Genomic DNA, 24,812 nt, shown 5'->3' with positions numbered 1-24,812 from the left:
TCTTGAATGAAGTCACACAGCAAATGTGGGACAACCGGAGGATCAGGCCCAGTCAGTCTCCCACAGTATTCTCCCGGAGAAGTTGGCAGCCCATGGCTTGGACAGGTACATGCTTTGCTGGGTTAAGAACTGGCTGGATGGCTGGACCCAGAGAGTGGTGGTGAATGGAGTGAAATCCAGCTGGCAACTGCTCACCAGTGGTGTTCCGTTGATGTTGGGGCCCATCCTCTTTAATATCTTTATCAATGATTTGGATGAGGGAACTGGGTGCACCCTCAGTTAAGTTTGCAGATGGGGGGAAGTGTCGATCTGCTGGAGGGCAGGAAGGCCCTGCAGAGGGACCAGGACAAGTTGGGTCGATGGGCAGAGGCCAAGGGGATGAGGTTCAACATGGCTCAGTGCCAGGTCCTGCACTTTGGCCACAACAACCCCATGCAGCACTATTGGCTTGGGGCTGAGTGGCTGGAAAGCTGTGCAGAGGAAAAGGATCTGGGGGTGCTGGTTGATGCTCGCCTGGACATGAGCCGGCAGTGTGCTCAGGTGGCCAAGAAGGCCAACAACATCCTGGCTTGTACCAGGAATAGTGCAGCCAGCAGGAGCAGGGACATGATCATCCCTCTGTGCTCAGCTCTGGTAAGGCAGCACCTCGAGTGCTGTGTTAAGCTTTGGGCCCCTCACTACAAGAAGGACATTGAGGCCCTGGAATGTGTCCAGAGAAGAGCTACGAAGCTGGTGAAGGGCCTGGAACAAAAGTTCCTGGAACAAAACAGGCCCTGGGGTTGTTTAGTCGAGGAGACTCAGGAGAGACTTCATTGCTTTCTGCAACTACCTGAAAGGAAGGCGTGGGGAGCTGGGGGTCGGCCTCTTCTCACAGGTAACCAGTGACAGGACTAGAGAAAATGGCCTCAAGGTGTGCCAGGGGAGGTTTAGGTTGGAAATGTAGGAGAAAGAGTAGTCAAGCATTGAAATGGGTTGCTCTGGGAGGTGGTGGTGTCACTGTCTCTGGAGGTGTTTAAGGAGAGGTTGTACCTGGTGCTTAGGGACGTGGTGTAGTGAGTGATAGTGGTGGTAGGGGGATGGATGGACCAGATGATCTTGGAGGTCTTTACCAACCTTAATGATTCTATGATTATCACTAACATTTTGATTTTCATTTACCTTGTTGTTGCGTTCAACACCAGTGTAATCTGCTTCAGGTGGAATCTTTATATGTAGCTCAGCTTCATAGGCTCCTTCTCCATCATTCCTTGGATTTATTATGAGCATTACACAGTTTTCTTCTCCAATTATTAGCGGATCTTTATCTCTATATAGAACATACAACTTGTCAGGAATTAAAACATCCACAAGTATGATTTACATATGATTAAAGTAGAAGGCCAATTTGCTCTCATAGCATCTGCTCTGGAAAAATATTCTGTGAATACAGAGTAAAAGTTTTTCATAAAAAATAATCCCATGGTAAAGTATGCAAGCACCTAGGAAGGAGACAGTTCAAAGGAAAACACATACTATGGATGATCAGAGTAGACTACCAGAGAACCTGAAAGTCAGTTGCATAAAATTTCAGAGCCTGACTACTTTCTACCCAGAGACAAGTATCTACTGGAGGAAAGTACTTGCCACCAGAGACCCATTAGCACTTCTTTCTGGAGGGAACAGAATTGGTGGGATTTCAGTTATCCCTTCATGCCTGTTGTACAAGGAACAGACAGAAGCTCTCCTGAGAACTGCAATAGTACTGTGCCCTTTCCTTTCACAGCTATCTACTGATTTTGATGGCACAGAGACAGATAACAGGACAACACTGAACAATTGGTGTTATCTCTTGGCATTCAGAGAACTAGTACTGCTCCTAACACTTGTAAACTGTACTTTCAATGATAACATTTAAACACCATGAACATGTCTGACAAATACATACTTTATAAGTGTATATTTCTCCACTTCTTGGTTTTCTAGATGAATTAGATGCACAGGTTAAAATCTGGAAATCAGGTAAGAATAAATAGCAAACAACAGAACTGTGCTTCATTTTGCTAAAGCAGTTAGAATTGTCTGGGTTTTGTTATATACAGCATCAGTTTTTTTATTTCACTTACGGCATAGCAGAAAGCTGCAAGTCAGGAATGCACAAGTTGTCCTCCCCACAGTCTACCAGAATGTAAGCCTGTAGTCACAAAATACGTATATATAATACAGTTAGTATATGCTTGAAAGTCCAAATCACTTCATTAAATATCCCAAATTTAAATGTCTTAAATGTCACTATCACTGCCCTTCTGAATTAATCTCCTTTCTACAAGTTCCTTTCCACTTGAGTACTGTTGGAGACTATTTAGATTGTAAACTATGTCCTTACCAGAATAATAACATCTTTCAGGCCCTTTCCCACAGTAACTTGGCTTACATACCGTAAAATGCAATCAAAACTATGAACACAACAAAATTTTGGAAATGCTTTAAAGGATTCCCTGGTTCTATATTTATCTTCAATATACATTTTGAATTAATTAAACCCTCGTTGTGCAATTTCTGGGCCTGATACTCTGTTTAAAGAAAAATGACACACATTATACTCCTAAACATTTTTGAGTTTATATACAGAAGATGCTGCATGCAAAATTCATACCTGTTCTGTTACTGAGCTTTTCTGGTAATAATTCAGTATTGGCTTCACAGTCAAGCCATCTTCAAAATGGGATTCATCCAAGCTATAATTCAAGTTTATATTGATGGGAGACAATTTATCTCTAAATTCTGTTTCATCCTGTGAGAGACAATCATATAATAAAAAACAATAGTTTAAAGTAATTACTTCAGATGAGTAAGGTATTGCAACAGATTCAGAATTAGTCTTATTGAAGGTAAAGAGTTGGTTCTTTGACAGGTGCTGGCCAAAATCTGCCTATTTGTAACATCATTATGAAAGCAAAATGACTCACATGGAACTGGAATGCCCAAAACACATTGCCTCCACAGCCCCACATCTGGAAGAAGCTGGCTGAGCTGAGTAGACTCAGAATTTTTTCAAAGCATCAGCTTAAAAGAAGCTGTTTAAAAGAGACACGCAAAACCAAATGCTATCAGCTGCTGCCCGTCTTCTGTTTGGAATGGAAGGAGTGCACGCGTGGATTTGTGGAGGTAATATTGTTGGTTTGTTCCATAACCAATGACATATATGGACTAGTGACGGTAAAACTCCACCAACTCCTTGTTTCTATGCTGTCTTACATATTTCTTGAGATTCCCCCATTTCATCTCCCACTACATTTCTAGGACCAGCCTTGAAATCTGCTTTAATGGCAGGAGGTAATTCCAGCTGCAAGTGAGTAACCGACAACCTTTGCTCCTTCATAACTTAAGTGCCACTGTTTTAATTTTTCAAAAAATATTTTAAAAGATTTTTAAAATATTTTAAATAATATATTAATTTAGGCCAATGTTGTTGGCGACACGCCCTTAACATATTTGTTGGAACTGAGTTGAAATGACATTTAACAAGTTCAGTTGATTATTGTACTGCAAATACTATAAGAGCAAACAATGTTGCACTTTTGTATAAGGAGATGCAGTGTATAATTAGAATTTCCAGAAGACCATGAATTGAACATATTTGTACACAGAAGAACCGTACACTCTTCTTCAAAGGAAGTCGTTCTTTTATATTTGCATTGACAAAAAATGAGACAAAGATTTACATGGGAATTCTTGCTGAGGTAGAAGAATGGTCTGGACACTCAGACCAGACCTTTCTTATCTCTCATTTCTGTAATTCTGGGATCTAAGAACACTGGAAAATGTTCTTGCTTTTCCAAAGGGCTCCCCCTTTTTATTCATCTTTTAAAATTCCTGATACTACTCAAATTATGGTGACAGTCCAAAATATTTTAAACTTACTCTGAGATAAACAAGAAAGTCCTGGCAACGGAGCTGTTTCTGTCTTTCTATCACAATGGAGAAGTAATGATGTGACTGATGGTAGTCAAAGAAGAGAGTCCTTTTAACAGCTCCTTTCTGTTTCAATGAATCTAACTGCAATTCACCTTTCAGCACTAAAGAATATAAGTAAATTGAGTATTTATTTATTTAACATGGAAAGAAAAAATAGCAAACAATTCATTAAATATTATAGTTAATAACTAGCATTAACATAACAAATAACTAGCAAAGTCTTCCAAGTAAAACTAATCCATGCCCAAAGTATCTGTCCGTTTAGGAGCATACTAGTTTTTGATGCAAAGTATGTCCTACATGTAACTTCAGTCAAGCTTTGCAAGTTCATTTACAGATCATATGTGTACTACACAGGAAATCTGTTTTTTATTTTTGTTTGCTTGTTTATTTGTTTTTCAAAACAGAACATTCTCCAGCTGGGTACAATCTTATTTTTGTTTGTAAAATGGCTAAAAATTAATAAAAAATCCTTCAAGTGAATAGGACAAGCTTTGTGTTTATATAAGTACCACTTTAACTGCATTTTCTTACCTTAGGAACATTGTAGTCCTATTATCTTTCAAGGCATAAGAAAAAAAAAATAAATCTGAATTTAAGTGGGACAGACTAAATTACAGGAATATAAAACATTTCTTACCTATCGCATCTGAAATACTTTGACCTTCAAATGCTGCGCAGACTCTTACTGTAAAACTATGTATAAAAAGAAGAAGTAATTATTAGCAGAAAGAGAGCTGACCTGGGGAATAGCAAATACTAAATCATACCCATGTTCTTGTTTCCTTTTCTTAAATGATGTTCACTGATATCTGTGTTTAGGCACCCAACATACCCCTAAGTCAGCAAGTCTCCCAGGCTCCACCAATACTCAAAGAAGAAAGACAGGATAGCCTCAGAATATCTTCCCTGGAAAGATATAGAGAACTTTTCCCACTAATTCTGGGGAAAGCCTACAGAGATCACCCTTTTAATACTACTGATAAAGTTGGGTTCCTAATGCTGAGCTTCAGCAAGCCACCATTGTATGAGGCTGCCTGCAGAAGTCCTTTCTGCTTCATCATGCTGAAGAAAGAAAGACTTCCATGATTTCAAGATGGTGCAATTCAATACAAAGTGTCCCTGGTTAACAGTCATTCTCATGGAATACTTTAATGGGGTCAGAAAATATTTTGCTTTGTATAGGGGAGAATCAGCTGAACATGGATAGTAAGTCATCATTGGAAGATGTGAAACCAGCATATTTTACAGTAATACCTTGGGTTAAATAGAAATACTTTTGAATTAGTCATTGCTCTTATTCTCCATGCAGTGGATTAAAAACCAGCAACACAATCTTTAAAATAACCTGCAATCATATTCTAATTGAATGTTTGCTTTCACTGACAAACATAATGAAACTGTGCCACATCTGGGATTCATATAACTTTCATGACCTTATTAAATATTTTCCTCTTGGCCAAAAAGATTGCCTTATGCCATTAAGCTATGCTTAACCACAGCCTTCAAATGACATTAGGAGTGTCGATTCACGTTCCATGCAGAAATTGCAAATTCAGTCACATTCCTACTTCTTTAGAATTATGAGTTAACAGATGAAGAACCGATCATTTGCTGACACACAAGGGCAAGAACAAACAACATGAAAGAGAAAAGCTTGTGTAATTGCATAAATGCGGTTTAGACATCAGGCTTCACAAACTAGTCTGACATGTCATAGCATAGGAGAGCATTTCCTCAAATGTAAACTCACAAGCTGCCACTGTGTGTTGAACTTGGTGATCTCACTTCCTGAAATCTCAAATAATTTTTGCACTATCCTGTTTAAAAAATAGTTGAGTTAAAAATCCAGCTTGAAATGGATTGTAATCAGAAATGAATTGATTGTTAAACAGCACAACTATAACATATATTTAATTTATTTTAATGAATGCAATAATTTGTAATACACATTTGATAACCCAAGTCATGTTCTGAAGTAATATGGTAAGAGCCAAGATTTAATCCTTCCTTTCCAGGCACAGCATGTCAATAAGAGTGCAAAAAAATCAAACTTTTGGAATTTATCAGCCTCTTGGCTCTGCCCATCTGACTGGCAAGACTGTGGGTTTAGCAGAATTCCATCACCCATTTCTGATTTCGAGGATATTCAGTTCAGAAACAGTTCTAAAGAGAGATATCCTCATCACTTTGACAAGAAGTTGCCGTGGAGATTTTGCAGGATGTTTAGCTGTGAGAAAATGAAAACGGAGGAAAAGGTAGACCACAGAAGAGGCCAGGAGTCTAAAATATTTTTGAGATTTAAGATCTGACTCCTTGGCACATGAAGAAACATAATAATTGATCTTCTGAACTTGCAGGAGCCATAAAGCAAAAAAGACAATTAACAATAAAAGGAAGGAAACTTCAGCAGGTAAGAAATGACTGGGAAATGGCCCATCATCCTTACGCATATGATCTTTTTTGTGCTGTCAGTCCTATCTCTCTGTAGGAGATCTCTGCACTGCATTTAATCAACAGTGTCTGCCATCGCTATCAGCTCATGGTTTGAGTAGTATTCAGTTGTGGCTATGAAATACAGGGAAAGCATTAAAACTGAACACACCAGCTTTCCCTGGTAATCTTGGACCAACAAAGCAGTTTGTTTGAACTAATTTTATGTTCTTCAGTCAGACAGAAACATTTTTAATGTTATCAGAAAAAGCTTAAAAGTATTTCTCTTCATTCAAAACAACATGTGGCATAGATGGGGATAGTATCTTGAGAAGTGAAAATAATATTAGAAAAACAAAAAAGATAGTTTCTGCCCAAAAATGTTTTTTGGGGCTGCTATTTTTACCAGAAATAACTGAATTTAATCTGGCTATGCTACAGGGTGAAAAAAATAGGAAACGTACTTCAGGAAGTGATAAACTTGAAATTATCAGATCCTACTAGAAATTAGTTGTCATTGTTGGAAATTTTTTCAGAATAACAGAACTGCACACAGAGAGGAAGATGGATAATGCCTTAGCAGAAAGGCACTCAAAGTTTTGATGGTATAGACCTTCATCTGAGCAAAGTAATGAGGCCCTTGAGTCTGTGGGGCACTGATCACATCCAGGTTCCAATGAAGTCAGTGGAAGAAGGAATGCTACCTCTATCTTTCAAACCTTTTTTTTCTTTAAAAAAAAAAAAAGTCTGTTAATTGTCTTTGATAGCTTCAAAGTTGCAGAATTTGTTCCAAATTTGTTTTGATAACTCAGAAATAGTGATGTTTTAAACATAGCAGAGAAAGAATTATATATGTTTCTAGAAGTTCAGGACAATTCTCTTAAGATTGTATATAAAAATAACTTTTTATGCATGCTTCCTCTGCACTTCAGTCTTCCAAATTATATAATGGCAAAAATAATATTTTCCTAATACTAGAAAGTGTACAATAATCTACGTTATTCATACTTTACACTTCCTGAAACTGTTCTGGTAGTAGGTTTTCTTTCACTCTAATTTTGCAATGTCAGTCAGTAGACATTTTATACTAGCAGCACAGCTGGCTAAGAGATACAGAAATCTATCCCAAGGGACTAAAGAATTCCTTGCCTGTTGGAGTTTCCCTACTAATTATTTTCATATGTACAATACAAGCTTATATCAACTAAGGAGAAAAATTACAGCATGGAAAATAGCAGCTGGTCTTCAGTCAGTTAGTTCATAATACAAACTAAATCTTCAGGGAAGAATATTTTAGAATAAAGCAGACAGAAATTAAATTATGCTCATAATAAAAGTCTCGTAGATATGAACCAAACATCTTCTGGCTTTTTGTAATATAGAAGTAAAAAGTAATGAAAAAACTCCATGTTACACAAGCCCTTTTTGAACAGTACCTTACAGCAGGAATAGATTTTTAGCAGAGATGTTTTTATTCACTCATGTTGTGAAAAAAAAAAAAAAAAAAAACAACAAATTGTATCTTTTTTTTTTCTTCCTGTCAGTAAATTAACTGTCAGTAAATGCTATAATATTGGTATTTTTTCCAGTATAAAACTTATCCAAAGGATCCTTTAGAAGTCTTAAAAACTGAAGTTTTGGGGAAAAAAATCAAATGCACATGGAATCAACAAATTGATGAATATGCTACAGCCCAATGTTGATATTTTATTTTTTTTATTGCATTGACTATTAAAACAAAATTTGCTTGAATCAAACTATAAAGATGGATCTTTGTCTGGAACCTACTCCAGAAAGGACTAAACGTTCTAAAGTTCTGGGACCACACAGTTCTACCAAGCGCATTCTACCTTCCTCTGTAGGTGGGTGATTTTACTACACGCAATGTAGAAATGAGGAACGTAATGATAAATATAAGCAGTTCCGTAAAGAGTAAAAGAATAGAGTAAAAGTGAAAATCTCTTGAAAACCCTGTCCCAGATTTTGACAATCAGTAGATGTAGCACTTCTGAGTCACAAATTGCACCCACTGCATTTACAGCCCATATATTTAGTGGTTTCATGGTGTCAGAGTTGAGTTCCTGTACATCTCTTAAGTAAACTGTTTCTGGTCATGATTATTTTTTATTTTTCATATTTATCAATTTGATGTAAAACCTCCTCTGCTAACTATTATGTTTGCGACTATTTTTAGAACTCATTTCCCATAAAGAATGTCTCCAGTGTGGGGACTCCCTCTGACCACCTCTGGTTTAAAAGCGGTGAAAAATTAGTGCAGTCACCTTGTCTTTCTCCTTTACACCTTGATATTCTTTTCATACATCCCATGTTCTGCAGGCTTTGTGCCCCTAATGTGTTTAATTAAAATGCTAAGGCTAGTTTTTATATTTTAGAAATCTGTTCTGTACAGTCTCTCTGGCAAGACTTACTGGAATTTTATATTCAGTTTGCAAGTGTTTATGCTGTTTTGTTTTTAGTTTCCTCATTTGTTATGATTTCAACTTCTAAAAAGCATCTAATGTATCTCTAATAGCCTGTTTTATCAGCTGTTATTTGGGGTCTTTTCTAAGTGACTTTCTTATAGTACTGTAAATGCACCTGCATGTGGTGTTAATAGTACTAGATAGCCTCCAACTGTCCTATGACATTTATATTTGTAACTGATCCTGAATTGTTTCAATTTGCTTCAAGGTTCTGAGTGTACTTTTTCTTTTCAAAGTTAAATGCTACTATGGCAGAGGGTTTCTCTTTTAAGGCTCTATCCAACATTGTCCTGCCTGATGCACTAAAAATAGCTTTCCTCTGACCAAAGACAGCCAGAAACAACATCCCATGAACTGCTCTCAGCATAGTGAGCAGGACACCTTCTCTCTTCCACAAAGGACTAAGATCTCTCTTTCTGTAGCAGAAATTGGTGGGACTACCAGCTCTTTGCATCACTTTCACTGTGATATTTTCTCAGCAAAGATGTGTGTTTTGTCAGGTGAATGCTTTGTCAATCTTGGCTGTTACACGTTTCACTCATCCAGACACTGAATGTGATTTTGCAGCTTGATCCTGTAAGACACTGAACATCTTCCCATGAAGGAGGATATCACACCACTGAACTTTTAGCTACGTCATTTAGAGAATCTGTGAAGTATTGGAAGGTGCCAAAAAGAACTCTGTTCTATATCATTTTTGTTGTTGTTGAGCTTATAGCATATTTGAATACCTGTACATTCAACAAAAAGCTGCAAGAAAAGCTAGGAGTGGGAGGTTATTTGAGAAAGAAGAGGATGCTGAAGATGTTTTTTGTCTAATTATGAACTTACCAGGCTACCAAAAGCTGAGAGCCAGGGAGCTGACAAGTCTTATTGTCTGGATTCACAATCATAGGGTTCAGAATAAGCAGAGCATTCACGGTCACAACAGGTCTGGCTCTAAGGGACAGAAATAACATTCACTACATACAGCACATTAGTACCTAAGTTACACCAGAGAAAACAACTGAGATAAACAGAAAACAACTGATAGACACAAAGAAGCTTGAAATGTAGGGTTACGTGGTACAAAATACTTTTAAAATGCTGCTCCTACCCAAAAGACCCTTGGTATTTTTTGGGGTCAGAAGCTATGATACATTCTGATATGACATTTTGAAAGTTCTTCACAAAAAAAACACAGGTTAACAGCACACAGCATCGCTGAAGCAGTATGCTACACTTAACAATAGGTCTGTCCTGGGATTCACGCACATCAGACACATTTCATCACACAGTGTTTTCATACAGGGCCACAGCCTGCCTTTTGGAAATTACAGAAGTCCCTTGGCTGTTATTTTATAAACTGTCAGATTTGTGTTTCTTCATGAACAGTGATATATTCAGGCTTGCTATCACTGTTTAAGGTTCTTCAAAAAATGAACATAATTTAGTTAAAATAGAAGTTGATCTAGAATTATCTTAAACCAACAATAAAGTAAACTCTGTCTGACATCATGTCTTGAGACAATTGACTTTGGAAAATGAGAATAATCATCACAGAAAATTCTGCTGAGCATGTGAATACACGGTTGTGGTGATGGGAAACATCCCTCTGAAAAGCAATCCGCTAGTAAGTAATGAGCTAATCCGTAATTGAGAGCAGTTTAAAAGAGAAAACAAAATTCTGTTAAGACAATGATACTGTTTTACTTAGATAATTAGATAATACTGTTTTAACTTAGATAATTCTGCCAAAAATAGCTTACTACGGTTACTTTCCTCATATTTTAACCCACAGTTGAGCTTTTATGATCACTTTTCTGTATTGTTTCAGCAAGACAGTCAAAAAATAGTTACTTCCTTCATTTCTGTGCAACAGGGAAAACCTTTTTTTTGTAGCAAAGTTCAGCTAATAAAACTTTCTCCAGCATGACAAGTTTGGTATTTGATACATTCTGGACAGGAAACAGAAAGATTGAGAGATTCTTGCTTGCTATTCACCTTCCTAAATGAAATAGAACACATTTTTTATTGCTATCTAAAGTACACAGTGGATCTCATTCTCCAATGTTTCACATCCTGTGCAGTCATTTAATGCCACTGCAAAGTGATGCATTGCAAAATATTTGCATGACTCTAAAATAGGGCAGCAGGAAAACCAGGTCTTCTCACTGTGCTTAATAGTGTTACCAGAAATGAACTAATGCTCCTGTTTTACAGAATTCTTATGCTTTGACAAATATTCATCCAGGAAACAGAGCATGCCTTCTCTCAGACAGGTACTGTTCGGAATACAGACAGCAAGAAGACAGAGATGAATCAGGAAATATGACTACACCGTTGCAGTAACGGATGGTGAATATTTAAATGCAAAGAACTGTCTGCACATCAGCATTAATAGGGCTGCAGCAGATAGTTATTTATGCGTTTGGTGGTTGTAATTTATACTTCTAATCAAAAAGTGCATTTAGCAAAAAACAGTAGTCAGCAACAACTCAGGAGATTTGCAAAGTGAGATCTCATACATTTTTTCTAAACTGAAGCTAAAAGCAGCAGTCTTTATTTCTAATAAAAAGATTGTCTTAATGTACATGACCCCCAAAGAGTCAAGAGTCATCTGAATAATGAATTTCTTACTAGTGCCATTCCTCCAAGAAATAAATGAATTTTCAGTGTTGTGCTTCATAAATTTCTCTCTGATGAGCTGTAGGATGAGCTTTTTGACTCTACAGAATTTTGTGTGAAGTTGCTTTAAAGGTAGGAAAGACACCATTTTCTCTTCTTAACTAATTTAAAATTAACTGAGGAGTCAAGCATTCCAGAAAGAGTTTCTTGAACTAAGACTAAGCATGGAAATTTTCATGAAAAATTGGAAGTTTTGAGCACGAGAAAAAAGAAATTTGTAAAACATTTGTTGCTCACACGATGTTTCATTTATCATCTGTAATCAGCATCTTTTACACGTTGCACCAGGGAAACAAAGAAATGTGACATTTGTTTATTCACAGATCTCCCACTGAAGCTGTAAAATTAAAAATCCATTGTATTTATCACATACCTGTAAACAACTGCTTTTCCAGCTCCAAATGCACCCACAATTAAATCTGGAGAAAGAAAACAGCTTCAGAAGAACTATATAGAAGCCTCTCATGCATTTTTTTTTCCATCCTAAATAAGATTACTAATATAGAGAATGCAGTAACATGAAACAAATGTGAAAATTCCCACTTTCTTAGCAATTTTTTCAACACTGCTATCTTAAAGAAAACATTTAAGACTGGACAAGACTGGCTCATAAATATCTTGGCTGTATCCAGTCAGTGTGAATCTGTTTAACACAGGGTCAGGCATGGTACAATTTTGCTTCTCTGCAGTTTGTATTAAAGAGTAAGAAGAATGCCTTCAACATCCATGCATTTTCATAGAATCACAGAACCACAGAATGGTTTGGGTTGGAAGGGACCTTAAAGATCACCCAGTTCCAACCCCCTGCCATGGGCAGGGACACCTCCCACCAGACCAGGTTGCCCAAATCCCCATCCAACCTGGCCTTGAGCACCTCCAGGGATGGGGCATCCACAGCTTCTCTGGGCAGCCATTGCCTCACCACCCACTGAGTAAAGAACTTCTTCCTGATATGTAATCTAAATCTCTCCTCTTTTAATTTAAAACCATTACCCTTGTCCTATCCCTACACTCCCTGACAAAGAGTCCCTCCCCAGCTTTCCTGTAGGCCTCCTTTAGGTACTGGCAGGCTGCTACAAGGTCTCCCTGGAGCCTTCTCTTCTCCAGGCTGAACAACCCCAGCTCCCTCAACCTGTCTTCATAGGAGAGGTGCTCCAGCCCTTTGATCATCTTCATGGACCCCCTCTGGACTTGTTCTAACAAGTCCATGTCCTCCTTGTGTTGTGGCCCCAGAGCTGAGAGAAGCACTCAAGGTGGGGTCTCACAAGAGGGACAGAATCCTCTCCCTCGCCCTGCTGGCCACACTGCTTTTGATGTAGCTCGGGGTATGGTTAGCTTTCTGGGCTGCAAGCACATGTTGCCGGTGCATGTTGAGCTTCTCATCCACCAACACCCCCCACATCCTTCTTCTCAGGGCTGCTCTCAGTTTTATCCCAAACCACTAACTGTCCATTACACAAAGAGATGCAAACGAACTTTTTGGTCACTCGCATGCAGTTCACACTGAAAATTAATGGTGTTCCTTCCTGACAATCCTTCCAATCTTGCTTTGTGCTTTAAGTCATTTGTTCATTAATTTAAGAAATTACATCTTTGTGACCATGAAAACAAGGCATAGGTTGGAGGATGGCTAATTTCATAGTTACTAATGTTTTCAGCATCATATAGGATGTGTTAAGGCCTGTAATAGTTATCAGTTGAAAGCCATCACAAGTCACCATTTGGAACAAATAGGGTCAACAATGTTAGCATTTCACTGGGCCTTGGGCACATCTTTGTTACCAGGCCTGGGTTGGAATCCTACAGGCCCAAATATTTCCTCCTTTCACCTGGAGTCCCCACACAGTGCTCTCTGGAAAGATCCCAACTGGCTTGCTGGAAAGATCACGTAGATCTCCAGTTCTTGTTGGAGAAAAGCTGGGGCCAAGCAGCAGGGAACAAAGGCTCAGCTTTCCTGCTGCCTCTTGCTGGAGCACAGATCAAGAATGGGAAAGAGCTTTGTTTTATTTTCATACGCCCTAATGAAATGCCCAGCTGGGTACCTCTTTCGCTCTACTGCTGCTATCCTATGGTTTGATTTACAAACGTGCCATTCGGTAGGCCGGGTCTTACAACAGGCCTTGCAGTGGCACAGCCTGGCACTCTGAGCCGATCTATCTGAGTTCATGAAACCAGTAGACAGGGCCGACAAACAAACCCTTCCTTGCTGTTTCCATCATTTGAGCGTGGGTGTGCTTAGAGGCACTGAAGTCACGGAGCATAACGCAACGACACAGCTCTGGTGCTAATTAGCCTGGTGGGTTCGGGCCGGTCTGGCAGTGTGTTTTCCAGTGCTGTCTGCCCTTCAGATGGTCAGGATTTAACAAGTTTAAACAAGCACTCCACATGGGCAACAGCCTGTCCTACAATGGATTCCACTGATTAACATCCTCATCGGAGAGGGCATGGACAGTTTATGGGTCTGATCTACTTTTTGCATAACATTTACATTTTTCTGCTTCCATTGGCCTTACAGAAACATGCTTCAGAGTCAGAAATACTTTAAATAGCAGAAAATAAATGTTGCTTGTGTCTCCTTTTTTGGATATTTATGAGTCCTTTTCATTAGCAGCTTTTCTAGAGAGCTTGCTCACAGTCCCAAGACCTAAAGATATTTTCCTCTTAAATGAACAACTGATTGAGACATACCTATCATCATAAAGGCTCCACAACACAAGCGGCAGAACTTTCTGTAACAGCTACAGTATGCACAGTAACCCAAAAAGATTTATTTTTTTTTTTTCAGAAAAACAACACTGTGTTATGAACAGAAAGTGAGACAAGAAGGAAGGACTTTACATTAAAACTGTTGTTCCCAGCTGGATGCTCATTATGAATTCTGTAACTGACATAACTTAGGATATGTACTGTTTCATACCAGACTAGATCAGTCAAAAGGTTTCATTACAGGGCTGTGCTATGGCACTGACAAAACTAGCAGGTATCTATGACTTATCCATATTCTAGAATTGCGATGATTTCATAATCTGACTTTTCATTAAAAAATAAAGCACTCCAATCCTTCACAGACACAAGGTAAAGCTTGAACACACAACTTGAGTTCAAGTTTAATAATCTGTAGCCTGTTTGAACCTGAAGTTACAAAGAATGAGTCTGTGAGACATAGTTAGCCTCCACAGTTTGAGTGAAATCTTAATTTCAGTATCTACATCTGTATGAACTTATGTCCCCACTATCTCAGCATCCCCACTTTGACATTGAAGAAAATTTTGCACATCTGCTTACTAGTTAAATTCTGGTTTCTCTGGGACAAAACCCAGCTTATTTGAAAACAGAAGCTAATGGTTTTAGAGCAACAATGACAGTCCCCAGTCACCAAAAGACTGAGCAGTCTTTCTGCATTGCCACCTCAGCCAGGCTTGGAGACACAGCAAGAAAGATGAGGACATTCAATAATGGCACCATCACAAAAGCTCCACTTGAACAAATGCTTAGGACAGCTGGGACCATGCTCATCCTGTTCTCATTTGCAAGAGCGCACTTTTTCCCTGACATGTCCTTTATTTTATACCCTTGGCCATAATTATTCTTCAGCTAAAGAGTCTGAATGAGTGTGTGCTGGTTTGCTTGAGATATGATTAATTTTCTTCATAGTAGCTTGTACATGTGTTATGTGTTGGTTTTCTTTGTTGTTGTTTTTTTTTTTAACTGTATGATTTGTAATGAAAATAGATGTGATAACACACCGATGTTTTAGTTGTTGCAGAGCAGTGCTTATACTAAGTCAAGGACTCCTCTGCTTCTTGTGCTGCCCTGCCAGCAAGAAAGCTGGGGGTGCACCAAGAGTTGGGAGGGCACAGAGCCAGGATAGTTGATCCAAATGTAACAAAGTGATATCCCGTACCATAGGATGTTATGTTCAACATAAAACTGGGAGGAGTTGGCCAGGGGAGCTGCTTGGGGACTGGCTGGGCATCGATCGGCTGGTGGTGAGAAACTGTGTTATACATCACTTGCTGGGTGTGCAATTTTTTTTTTCCTTTCTTATTAAACTGTCTTTATCTCAACCCATGAGTTTTCAAACTTTTGCCCTTCCAGTTCTCTTCCCCACGCATCCAGCTGCGGGGGAAATAAGCAGCTCAGCTGCCCACTGGGTTAAACCACAACAACATGAAACTACTAGAAGGAAGGAAAAGTGGACTTCAGAATAAATATGCAAAGAATAAAACATACTTATGTCCAGGAGTGACATCTGTGAGCTAACATAAGGACCAAGTCATTATATATTAAAGAAGAGGATTTACTGGAAGATCCATTAGAGTTAGGCTTTGCTTTTACTTGTTCTCTTAAAGAGCATTTAGCTTTATTCTTTCTTTCACTGCTTTCTGGGGTCAACTCTTATAATTCTCACTGGAAAAAAAAATAACACAACAAAACAAACCATTTTTGACACTGATACAAATCCAAGAGATTTGAATACACATCAAATCAGATCACTTATATGCAGAAGTTTTGAATTTGTTGTGCGTTTTGAAGAAGAAAAGTTATTAATCATTTCTATGAAAGAAAAGCATGTCTAAATTATCTGCAGCTTGGCAAGTTTCCGCTCCTAAAAATAGAGAGAAGTTGTTTTTATTCATTTCTTGTTAATGCTACACATGCAATGTCACTGATATAAAGTCCACTAGTTAGAAAACAAGGGTTTAATGAGGAATTTGGAATTACACAGAAAAAAAAAAAAGGAAAAAAAAAACAGCATAGCGAAGTGTAACCCTTCCAAGCAGAGCCTGAAGGAAAGCATATGAAAACTTCTGACGGCACCTTTGCATTTCTGAGTAGTTTTTTTTTAAGGTCCGAGTAAAACATTTACAAATAGCAAAAGAAAGAGAGAGAGGTATCTGCCTCACAAAATGGCCTTCACTCCTTCTCTATTTCATGTTTTCAGGAGGATGAGGATCCTTCTAGATTCAGGTAAATGACCACCTTGTCTATGCCAACTCATTGAGAAGATCTTTTACCATCTGTTCCTCCTTCAGAGAAGCAGAGCTGAAGGAAGGGCTGGTGTACTTCTGCCTCATTGATGCTGTGGCATAAATGAGCTCACAACCAAAATGCTCGATGGGTTTTGTAAGCTTATCTCTTTACCTGTACCTTCCATGTGACCATGCCAGACCTTAAAGGCTGTGCTAAAGAGCAGAACCCAGCCACGATGCTGAATGAACCTTCAACTAACTGAAGGAAGTAGAGTTCTACTTCCAGTCTCAACAACTCATTTATTAACTCGAGCAAATTCTTTGATCCCCTGATATTTTTAAAGGACATTTCCATCCCTTATGAGAGATGCAGCCCCAGGGAGCCTTAAGCGGGGGAGGAACGTGTGGCGTGCTCAGCACTCCACCCTTTGTTTGGAGTCTGTCCAGCGGTCCCAAGAGACGTGGCCAAGGCACGGAATCTCATCTTCATGGGGAGACGGGGGCCAAGAACAGCAGTCAGCGAAGAACTGCACCATTGGCACACATTTCATTTGCCAGAAACACAGAAATGAAAACGACAGACAGATGAGTCACTGCCCCACCACAACTCTATCAGGATACAGGCATGAAAGTGTTTGCTTTATGGGCTCAGTATGTTTTGCTGGCAGCTTTAAAGAGCATATTGTGTAGTCTGTCAGTTTAATTGCATAGTAGAAATAGTAACTGGAAAACAATTAAGAATCCTATCAGTGTAGGTGCTAATGAAAATTTCACAAAAGAGAGTGAGAAACTGCGTAACTGAAAACCCTGTTAATTTTTTTGTGTGAGCCTTTCTTCTTTTTTATTTCCCCACCATCAGATTTCTATTTCTGCTTTCTAGGATTTCAGAGATCACTAAACAGTAAGAAAGGGCCAGAATAACTTTCCCTTTAAATGGCCGTTACTACAGGCTTGACCATAATGAAGGACACAGGATTTATCCAATTCAGCCAACCTTCCTCAAGAATTTTAGCTGAATATGACACTCAACCACCACCCAAATCAGAATCACTTTCTTGTACCATTTTCAACTGTCTCGATCCTCATGTTTTTAAACCATTCTGGAAGCAGATCTGTTAAGAATAACACCTAAGGCTAATTCAATGCTCCAGTTTTGTCTGAATGAGACCCTTTCATAGTGCAGTGTATTATTCACTCCATTATACTACAAACAAATCCAAAAGGAGGCAGGTCATGTCCTGTCACTTCAGTCAATTCCTACTTCCTGTTATTAACTGCTTTATTCTTATACTCTATTGGGCAAAATATTGTTAATTTCATTAAATAACTCAAAGAATTTTAGAAAAGCACATCTATAAATTAAATAGATCATTTGCACAATTGTTAATCGTAAAATTACCATATTTTCAGAAGATTCTTGGCTTGTCACTATATTTTTGATTGATTATTCATGTGTAGACAAATTTAGCTGGTAGAAACACCATCTCTTCTGCATTTGCTGGCAGAACCCATGCCCTTGTTCTGGCTCCCACGCTCAGCAGTCTTTTCTTACCAGAGCAGATGCAACTTTTCATTGATTAAACTTGTTTGTCTTCCACAAATCTCCTGGACCAATTTCATAATTTAATCATCACTAGATTATGACTCTGTGATATCATTGGCATGTTGCCTATTGTTCTCAAAAACTTATGAGCACTGAAGAACCCTTGCTTCTCAGAAAGAAACTTGAGTGTTTTCTTCCCACTGTTTGAGTTAACGTACTTAGCAGATGGAGCTGCTAAATACTCCTATTTTAATATGATTACACTGGATTGCTGAAGTTCTTAGGAAATTTTGTCTGATTATGACACTTGTTTCTTTCTTAAAATGTTTCTAGAGTAAATTGTTTGTATTATATTATTTAATTGAATTATTAAATATAAATATGTGTACTCTTAAGACAATAACTGAGCCCAAAATAATGGGCTTTATCCATTTCCCTGGCAGAAAAAGGCTTGACTAAAAAGAATAACCAAAAGAACAGGCCAACAGAACTGCATTTGTTTAAAACTGTGATACCCTGATCACCATCAAATTTCAGTGACACTTATTCCAGGGGAATCTCTAAGTTAATAGGGAAGACCTACACAAATGTCAAAGCAGACAGGGAACAGAAACCATATTGCATAATGTATTTGAGCAATTAACTAATTAACTATCAACAGCCTTTGAATAGTGAATTCATCCAGAGCACTGCTCAGAATCCACCCACACCGTTAAAAGAAACTGGTTAAACAATCCTGGCTCACAAAAACATTTGAACAAACCACAGTCTGCCGGAGGATATGCCACAAGAAGAAAGCAAGCTTAATGAGTTGAGCAAGTTTCTCATTATAAACTATTTGCTCAGCTATAATCAGCCATCAAGTGACTGAGCATATGCTCAAATGTGAGGGTGGAAACCTCACAGCCTCCAAATGCCTGAGCCCTGCACAGATAGATGAACCAGCTGGAAGTGCAGCACCACCACCTAGATAATCACAGACTTCAAGCACTCAGTTGGGAACAGCTTTGAACTGATTCCCAGAAGCAAAAAGAAATTAGTTTATTTTTCCTAACTAGTTGCATTTTCTAACTATGCAATTAGAAAAGATAGATAAAATAATACATAAAATAAGCTACAATTCAAAATGCAAGCCTAAGCTGAGACCTCATTCCTTGCTCCAGGCCTTGTGACACAAATAAAGCTCAGGATAGAGCAAAGGGACCCTAAAAGCTCCAGATTTAGCTGGGAAGGGAGTGGTAACTGTGTTGAAAATTACCATTAGACTGTTCAGATAGGCATAGGCAGTCAGGAAAGGCGTGCTGAGGCAGGGACTGCAAAAGATCCTGGGCAAACCTTGAAGAGGTGCTGCTACAGAGAATCCCATGGCTATCCCATCAGAACATTATGACCAAGGAAGTGGTGGAGCGCTCATCTCTGGAAATATTTACGGGATGTGTGGATGTTGCATGGTTTAGTGATGGGACTCAGTAGGTCAGGTGACATTTCGACTTGATGATCCTGAAGGTCTTTTCCAACCTAAAGGATTCTATGATTCTATGATCTTCACCCAAAAATCTACCTCTTGAATTTACATTCCGGCCTCTTCATCTGGAAGTACAGCACTAAGCCTCAGATCACGTTCTGTTTTTTCTTCTGACTGACATATCTGACTGACATGCTTGATTTACCTTCTTGTTACTGCTTCCATATAGCCTTTCTGACAATAATGTTTGGTCAAATTTAGACTGTATCGGACTATAATGTTTGCCTAACTCTCATATGACCACAAAGGAAGCAGCAGAGGGGGCAGCTGCACGTCCTTCGAGAGACACACCTGTCAGCAGCACAGGGTTTTATCCCTGGTGCTTCCCAGGGCTGAAAGTTTCCCACTGCTTTTAGGCCTGCAAAGTAGAGGCTTGCATATTATCACCCCAGCTATGTAGATAAAGGAGTAGTTCTGGGCACACAATATCTGCAGCGTCTGTGAACTTGACATGATTTACAGAAGTCCTGCTCTGGAAGCCTGTGGAGATGTAAACCTAGGGTTGTGCTTAATAACAAAAACTAAATCTTCCCTGTTGAAAGGTTAAAAAAATCCCTGTATTTTCACAATGCTCAGAGAAGAGGTCTGTTACTTTTACAGCACTAATATCCATGCCAGGGCAGCTGAAGACAGATGGTCATTACACTGAGAGGACCGTTAATGAGAAGGAAAAGCAGCCCTGTCTGTATGCTGACCCTACTAAAAAATTACTAAAATATAGAAGAAAAACCAGACTGTGATTCATCCTCACTTTTCAGAAACTGTATTCCCCAACTTGTAACTCAGTCTTTAAGTGTGCTGGCTCATGGGAGAGTCCAGGATGAAGTTCAGTGATCTGTGAGAGGAAGCCATACAGGCAAGTGGTCTCTTCTGGCCTCCAAGTCTGTGAATCCACTGTGCTGCTCCAAGAACATTAATCTGTCGTCTGATTTAATGATGAAGCACTGAAACTCTAAAATCTCTGAAAATGCTACACAGTGCATGAAAAATGAAATGCCTCTCACTTCCTAGCCAGGGATATACCTGCATCATGAACAACGTTAGGCACAAAGACTTAAGAAAATTGTACCAGCACTGCTTAAATTAAAGGAGCCCTCACAAACTAGTGTCTGAAGCTTTGAACTTCTTGAAAGCGTGATCCCTTTTTGAGTTTATTTGTCTTCACACCACTCTTTGACCATAGAAGAGATAATTGCTGGGAGACTCTCACCTTAGACTGTGGCAATATGTGTTTATACCTTCAGCCAGACATTACAACTGGCTCTCATTTCCCCATCTCCAGGGAACTGAACTTCTGAGAGTGATGAGTCAATATAACCTGATTTTATTAACCTTTTCTTTCTGTAAAATGGTTGAGTTTACAATATAGTCATTACAAAAATGTTGAGATCTTTTCCTAATCTTATACAACCCTCTTTGAATCACAGGTATGACCCATAGTTTGGGGAGCACTGAATTACAAGTCCTTCTATAGTCAGCAAATGCCCTGCCTCTCAGTTGACATCTAAAATAAAACTTCCTTCATATTCTTTCAAAGTTCTGTCCCTTCTTTCCTCTTCATTCAAGGGCAGCCTTTCAGGATTTCCGTCAGAAGGTAAAAAAGAAAAGCTTTTTGACACAAGAAGGATTACTTGTTTCATTGCCTAGTGTGTTTGTCCTGGACTTGCATTTCCCCATATTATTTCCTTTCTTTCTTTTACCCACAGGAAGGTATTCTATTCTTGTGCTAATACCGTGCCATGGTTGTGCTATTTTCACAGCTCTGTTTTGGTGCTTCAAGTGTATGACTTAAGGAAGAGGTGGTCAGCTAATAGTAAGGTGTGTTTTTTTTTTTGCTTGTGTCATTTTCTGACCGATTCTCACCAGTGCTCAGGACTGCTCATCCAGATACTCAACGAGCGATGTAGGAAAAAGCTAATTATGATAAATGTAGGTTTGTTTTCTATTTCTAAAATAAATAATTCATGTAACAAAACCAAACCATCTAACTCATGGTATGCTGATATCACAATGGGAAATTCTTCAAGTAGGATGTATAGCAGAGCCAACAATCCAGTAAATCTCACAAGTGAACTGACTACAGAAGCTCCTCAGTGCACATTTAGAAAGATCGAGTCCCATCATCCAAACTTTTCATTAATTAGCTTCAAAGATGCTCCACAAAAAGTGGTTTATACAGTAGGTAGACTTCTACTCTTCTTGCTTCCCAATGTGACTCAAAGAAGATCTGAAAGAATCTTTCCTTTCCCTCTATCTTTTCAATCTTAGAAATGTAAGGAATGCAATATCCTGTTTTCTTTGGTTTTGCTGGGGGGCCTTGTGTGTGCTTTAGAAAATGTTTAAATGCTGGAACTTTAATAAAGAGCTCCCTTGTCCAAAACAACCTCATTAGTCATGGACAATGAAAAACTATTAATAGCATCACAGACAATATGCAAACAAAAAGTCAGAACACTGTTTAAAGTCCTTTCTCTTAAATGCTTAAGTTTCTCTCACTTAAAGTGATAGCCTCATTTTATTACTCTGCAGTCAGCTTTTCTGTTGGGTAAGACTGTAATTTCTATCATAAACACCCCTTTCCAGAAACCTTCTTCCTCATCTGAGAAAAACAAAAGCAAAACTCTTCTAAGGTTTTTACAATCCATCACAAAATCAAAAGAGATCACACTTTTGTCCCTTTGAAAATCAAAATTTTCCCTTTCTAAAGAACACAACTTTTAAGAACTCCTAGCCTGAAACAACCCAGGCTAACAAGAGAGATTTCACAGTGAGCTAGAAAACAAAGACTTAGCATCCTACTGTGGATGAACCTTTCACAATAAAAAATATGATGTTTTATTGCACGCTATTGCTAAGCTTCTGAATTCTAATGAAAAGAAACAAAACAGATTTGTTTTCAGAAGAGAGAGAGTAAACACAAACACATGTAAAATATCTTCAACATTCAGACTACTTGGATGCTGGGAACATTCCTCTTTTAAAAAATAAACACCTCCTTCCCAGCAAAACTCAACTGATGTTACCAACTTGACAAATGTGAATGCACGTCAGGTAAACTAATAAGAAAGAATCACAGCTAACCTGAAGAGGAAAAGTTGACACAGCAGAATGAAAACAAACAAACAAAAGCATGGAAAGGCCCAAATTAAATATCTGTCTTTAAGCAATGTCTTTGCATTCTCTGTTTTTTGTAATGAGAACAAAGCTGTTAAGAACCCAAATACAGCCCATCATCTCTTTGGACAGCAAAAAACAACTTAGCAACACTACCAAGTCGATCTCTTTCTACAACACAACATGTTTTTAATTAAGAAAGAATGCCAGAATGAAGGAAACCTTACAAGTTCAATAAGCTGAGAGCACTCAGTGGGGGGAAAGGGTTAAGCTTGTATTGTAAACTTCACATGTTTTATGTTAATGTAACTGTTTAAGCCCTTTCTTGACTTTCTGATCATGTCTTTTGACAGGAAAGGGAGTATTTGTTTTGTCTGATTTTAACTCTCAGGAAAGCAAGCTAGAACTATCCAAAAATATGTCTATTCGTTAATTTGACCTCTGCCTTCCAAAAGGAGCAGTTTAGGCATGATGCATTTTCCAGGGGATGGAAGTATGAAATTCCCTTTCTAATGGAAAAATCTTACCTGGGTAATCATTCTTGTCTACATCCGAGTCTCCTCTCAGAGTGAAGCCAAATCCCGAAGGCATGGACTGTGAGGCCCAGGCTCCATTGAGAACCTGGGAAGGGTTAGTATTTAACCCATTACTGTATCCGTTGTAAATGAACACTTTCCCTCTTCGGTCTTCACCTGCAAATGGTGCACCGATAGCAATGTCTGCAGCACAGTAAAAGAATAAAAAGAATGGGCACAGTTAAAACAAAGCAAGAATTAAGTCCCTGCGGGAAATCAGACCTAAAAGGTTTCTGCTATGTACATGCAAAAACTATGGCATTCTGTACTTCTCTGTGCATTCTAATTTCAGGGCAGATATTCAAGAATGTTCATGATGTCTTATGTATCAAACTTTTATGACAAAAGCTTACAAACTCATCCTGTGAGGGTGTTATTACATTGTACTAAATTGCTAATCCACACTGTATTCCTCTACTGCATTTCCAGGACATTTAATAAGCTTCAATAAATTGAGACATAATGAATGCCTGAATCCACTTCATTTTATATAGTCAGATAAAATTTTTCCCTGATTTCTTCCATCACCTAGTTAATAAGGAATAGCTGTTACAGAAAATTAATTTTATTATTCCTGATAAAATGTTCAACACAGGGAAAAACCCCACCCACCCCTTTCAAACATCCAGTGTGTTAGTATGCAAAAGAGAACAATGTAATGTAAGGTTTTATCTATACCAAGCCAACATGTTATTGAGAAATGGAGGAGGAGGAAATATGAGGCCTTGTGTATTATGCAACTGAGCACTGCAATACTTAAAAAATGAGGTGTCATATCCAATAAGTGGAACTCACAAAGCTCTTCACAATTCTAACACATAGGAAGTGGAGAGAATCATGATAGAAGTGGAGAAAGTCAAAGACTCAAAGACTGAGATTCAGCAGCTGAACTAGCTGAGCTAGCCAACAGGAAACACTGTCTACAGCTCTAATTTTTAGGATCTCATCAAGGAGCTGACACTAGACTCCTTTATTAAACTTGACTTTTGCACCTGGAATTCCTACCTTCCCTCTGAAGGGAGGAGGGCAACAAAGCTCTGCAACTCACGTCTTCAATTATGAAGCAGAATACCTCAGCTCTAGATCCTTTTTAGCATTCTTTATACAGCAAGAAATACAAGCAGGAATACATCTTCCCTTCCCTACCAGAATGCCATGGAGACCAGCCTTCCCTGCCTGGAGAAGCTGAAGGCATCTGCTGCTGCTCACAGGTAGGAAAGAGAAAGTCTTCACCATGGGGTTCAGCCCGGCTGGGGCTTCCAGGGAAACGGGATTCCCAGAAAACCCAATGAGGGTATTCTCACCAACCACAACCCATTGACTTCTGCAAGATGGGATTGGAGTTTTCTGCACCCTGAACCCCAGTAAAATCCTATGTATCCAGAGATGACTTATCCCTTGCACAGGAGACACACATTCGCCACACTGCCCTACAGTCTAGTGGTTAGAGCACTGTGCAAAAGGAGGAGCTAAGTCCTTTGTTTTTAGTTTACTGGCTGAAGTATCTTTAAGGCTACTGTTCAAAATAACTCCACCCGTAAAAAC

At 38.7% G+C, this 24,812-nt stretch overlaps 1 protein-coding gene across 1 annotated transcript in view; it reads right to left on the bottom strand.

Moving 5' to 3' along the window:
- ITGA8 (integrin subunit alpha 8) overlaps window positions 1-24,812 on the bottom strand; it is a 107,416-nt gene that overhangs the window by 54,519 nt on the left and 28,085 nt on the right. The window contains exons 13-20 of the mRNA XM_068673854.1: window positions 23,220-23,411; window positions 11,911-11,956; window positions 9,702-9,809; window positions 4,595-4,650; window positions 3,901-4,055; window positions 2,633-2,770; window positions 2,103-2,170; window positions 1,159-1,306 (exon numbers count right to left, since the gene is read on the bottom strand). Of these exons, the coding sequence (XP_068529955.1) occupies window positions 1,159-1,306; window positions 2,103-2,170; window positions 2,633-2,770; window positions 3,901-4,055; window positions 4,595-4,650; window positions 9,702-9,809; window positions 11,911-11,956; window positions 23,220-23,411 (911 nt within the window). The remainder of the gene's footprint in view (window positions 1-1,158; window positions 1,307-2,102; window positions 2,171-2,632; window positions 2,771-3,900; window positions 4,056-4,594; window positions 4,651-9,701; window positions 9,810-11,910; window positions 11,957-23,219; window positions 23,412-24,812) is intronic.

This window comes from Anas acuta, chromosome 2 (genome assembly GCF_963932015.1).
Source record: "Anas acuta chromosome 2, bAnaAcu1.1, whole genome shotgun sequence".
Lineage (NCBI taxonomy): Eukaryota > Metazoa > Chordata > Aves > Anseriformes > Anatidae > Anas > Anas acuta.
The sequence above is the reverse complement of the archived record's forward strand: the minus strand, read 5'-3'. Positions and strand labels throughout refer to the sequence as shown.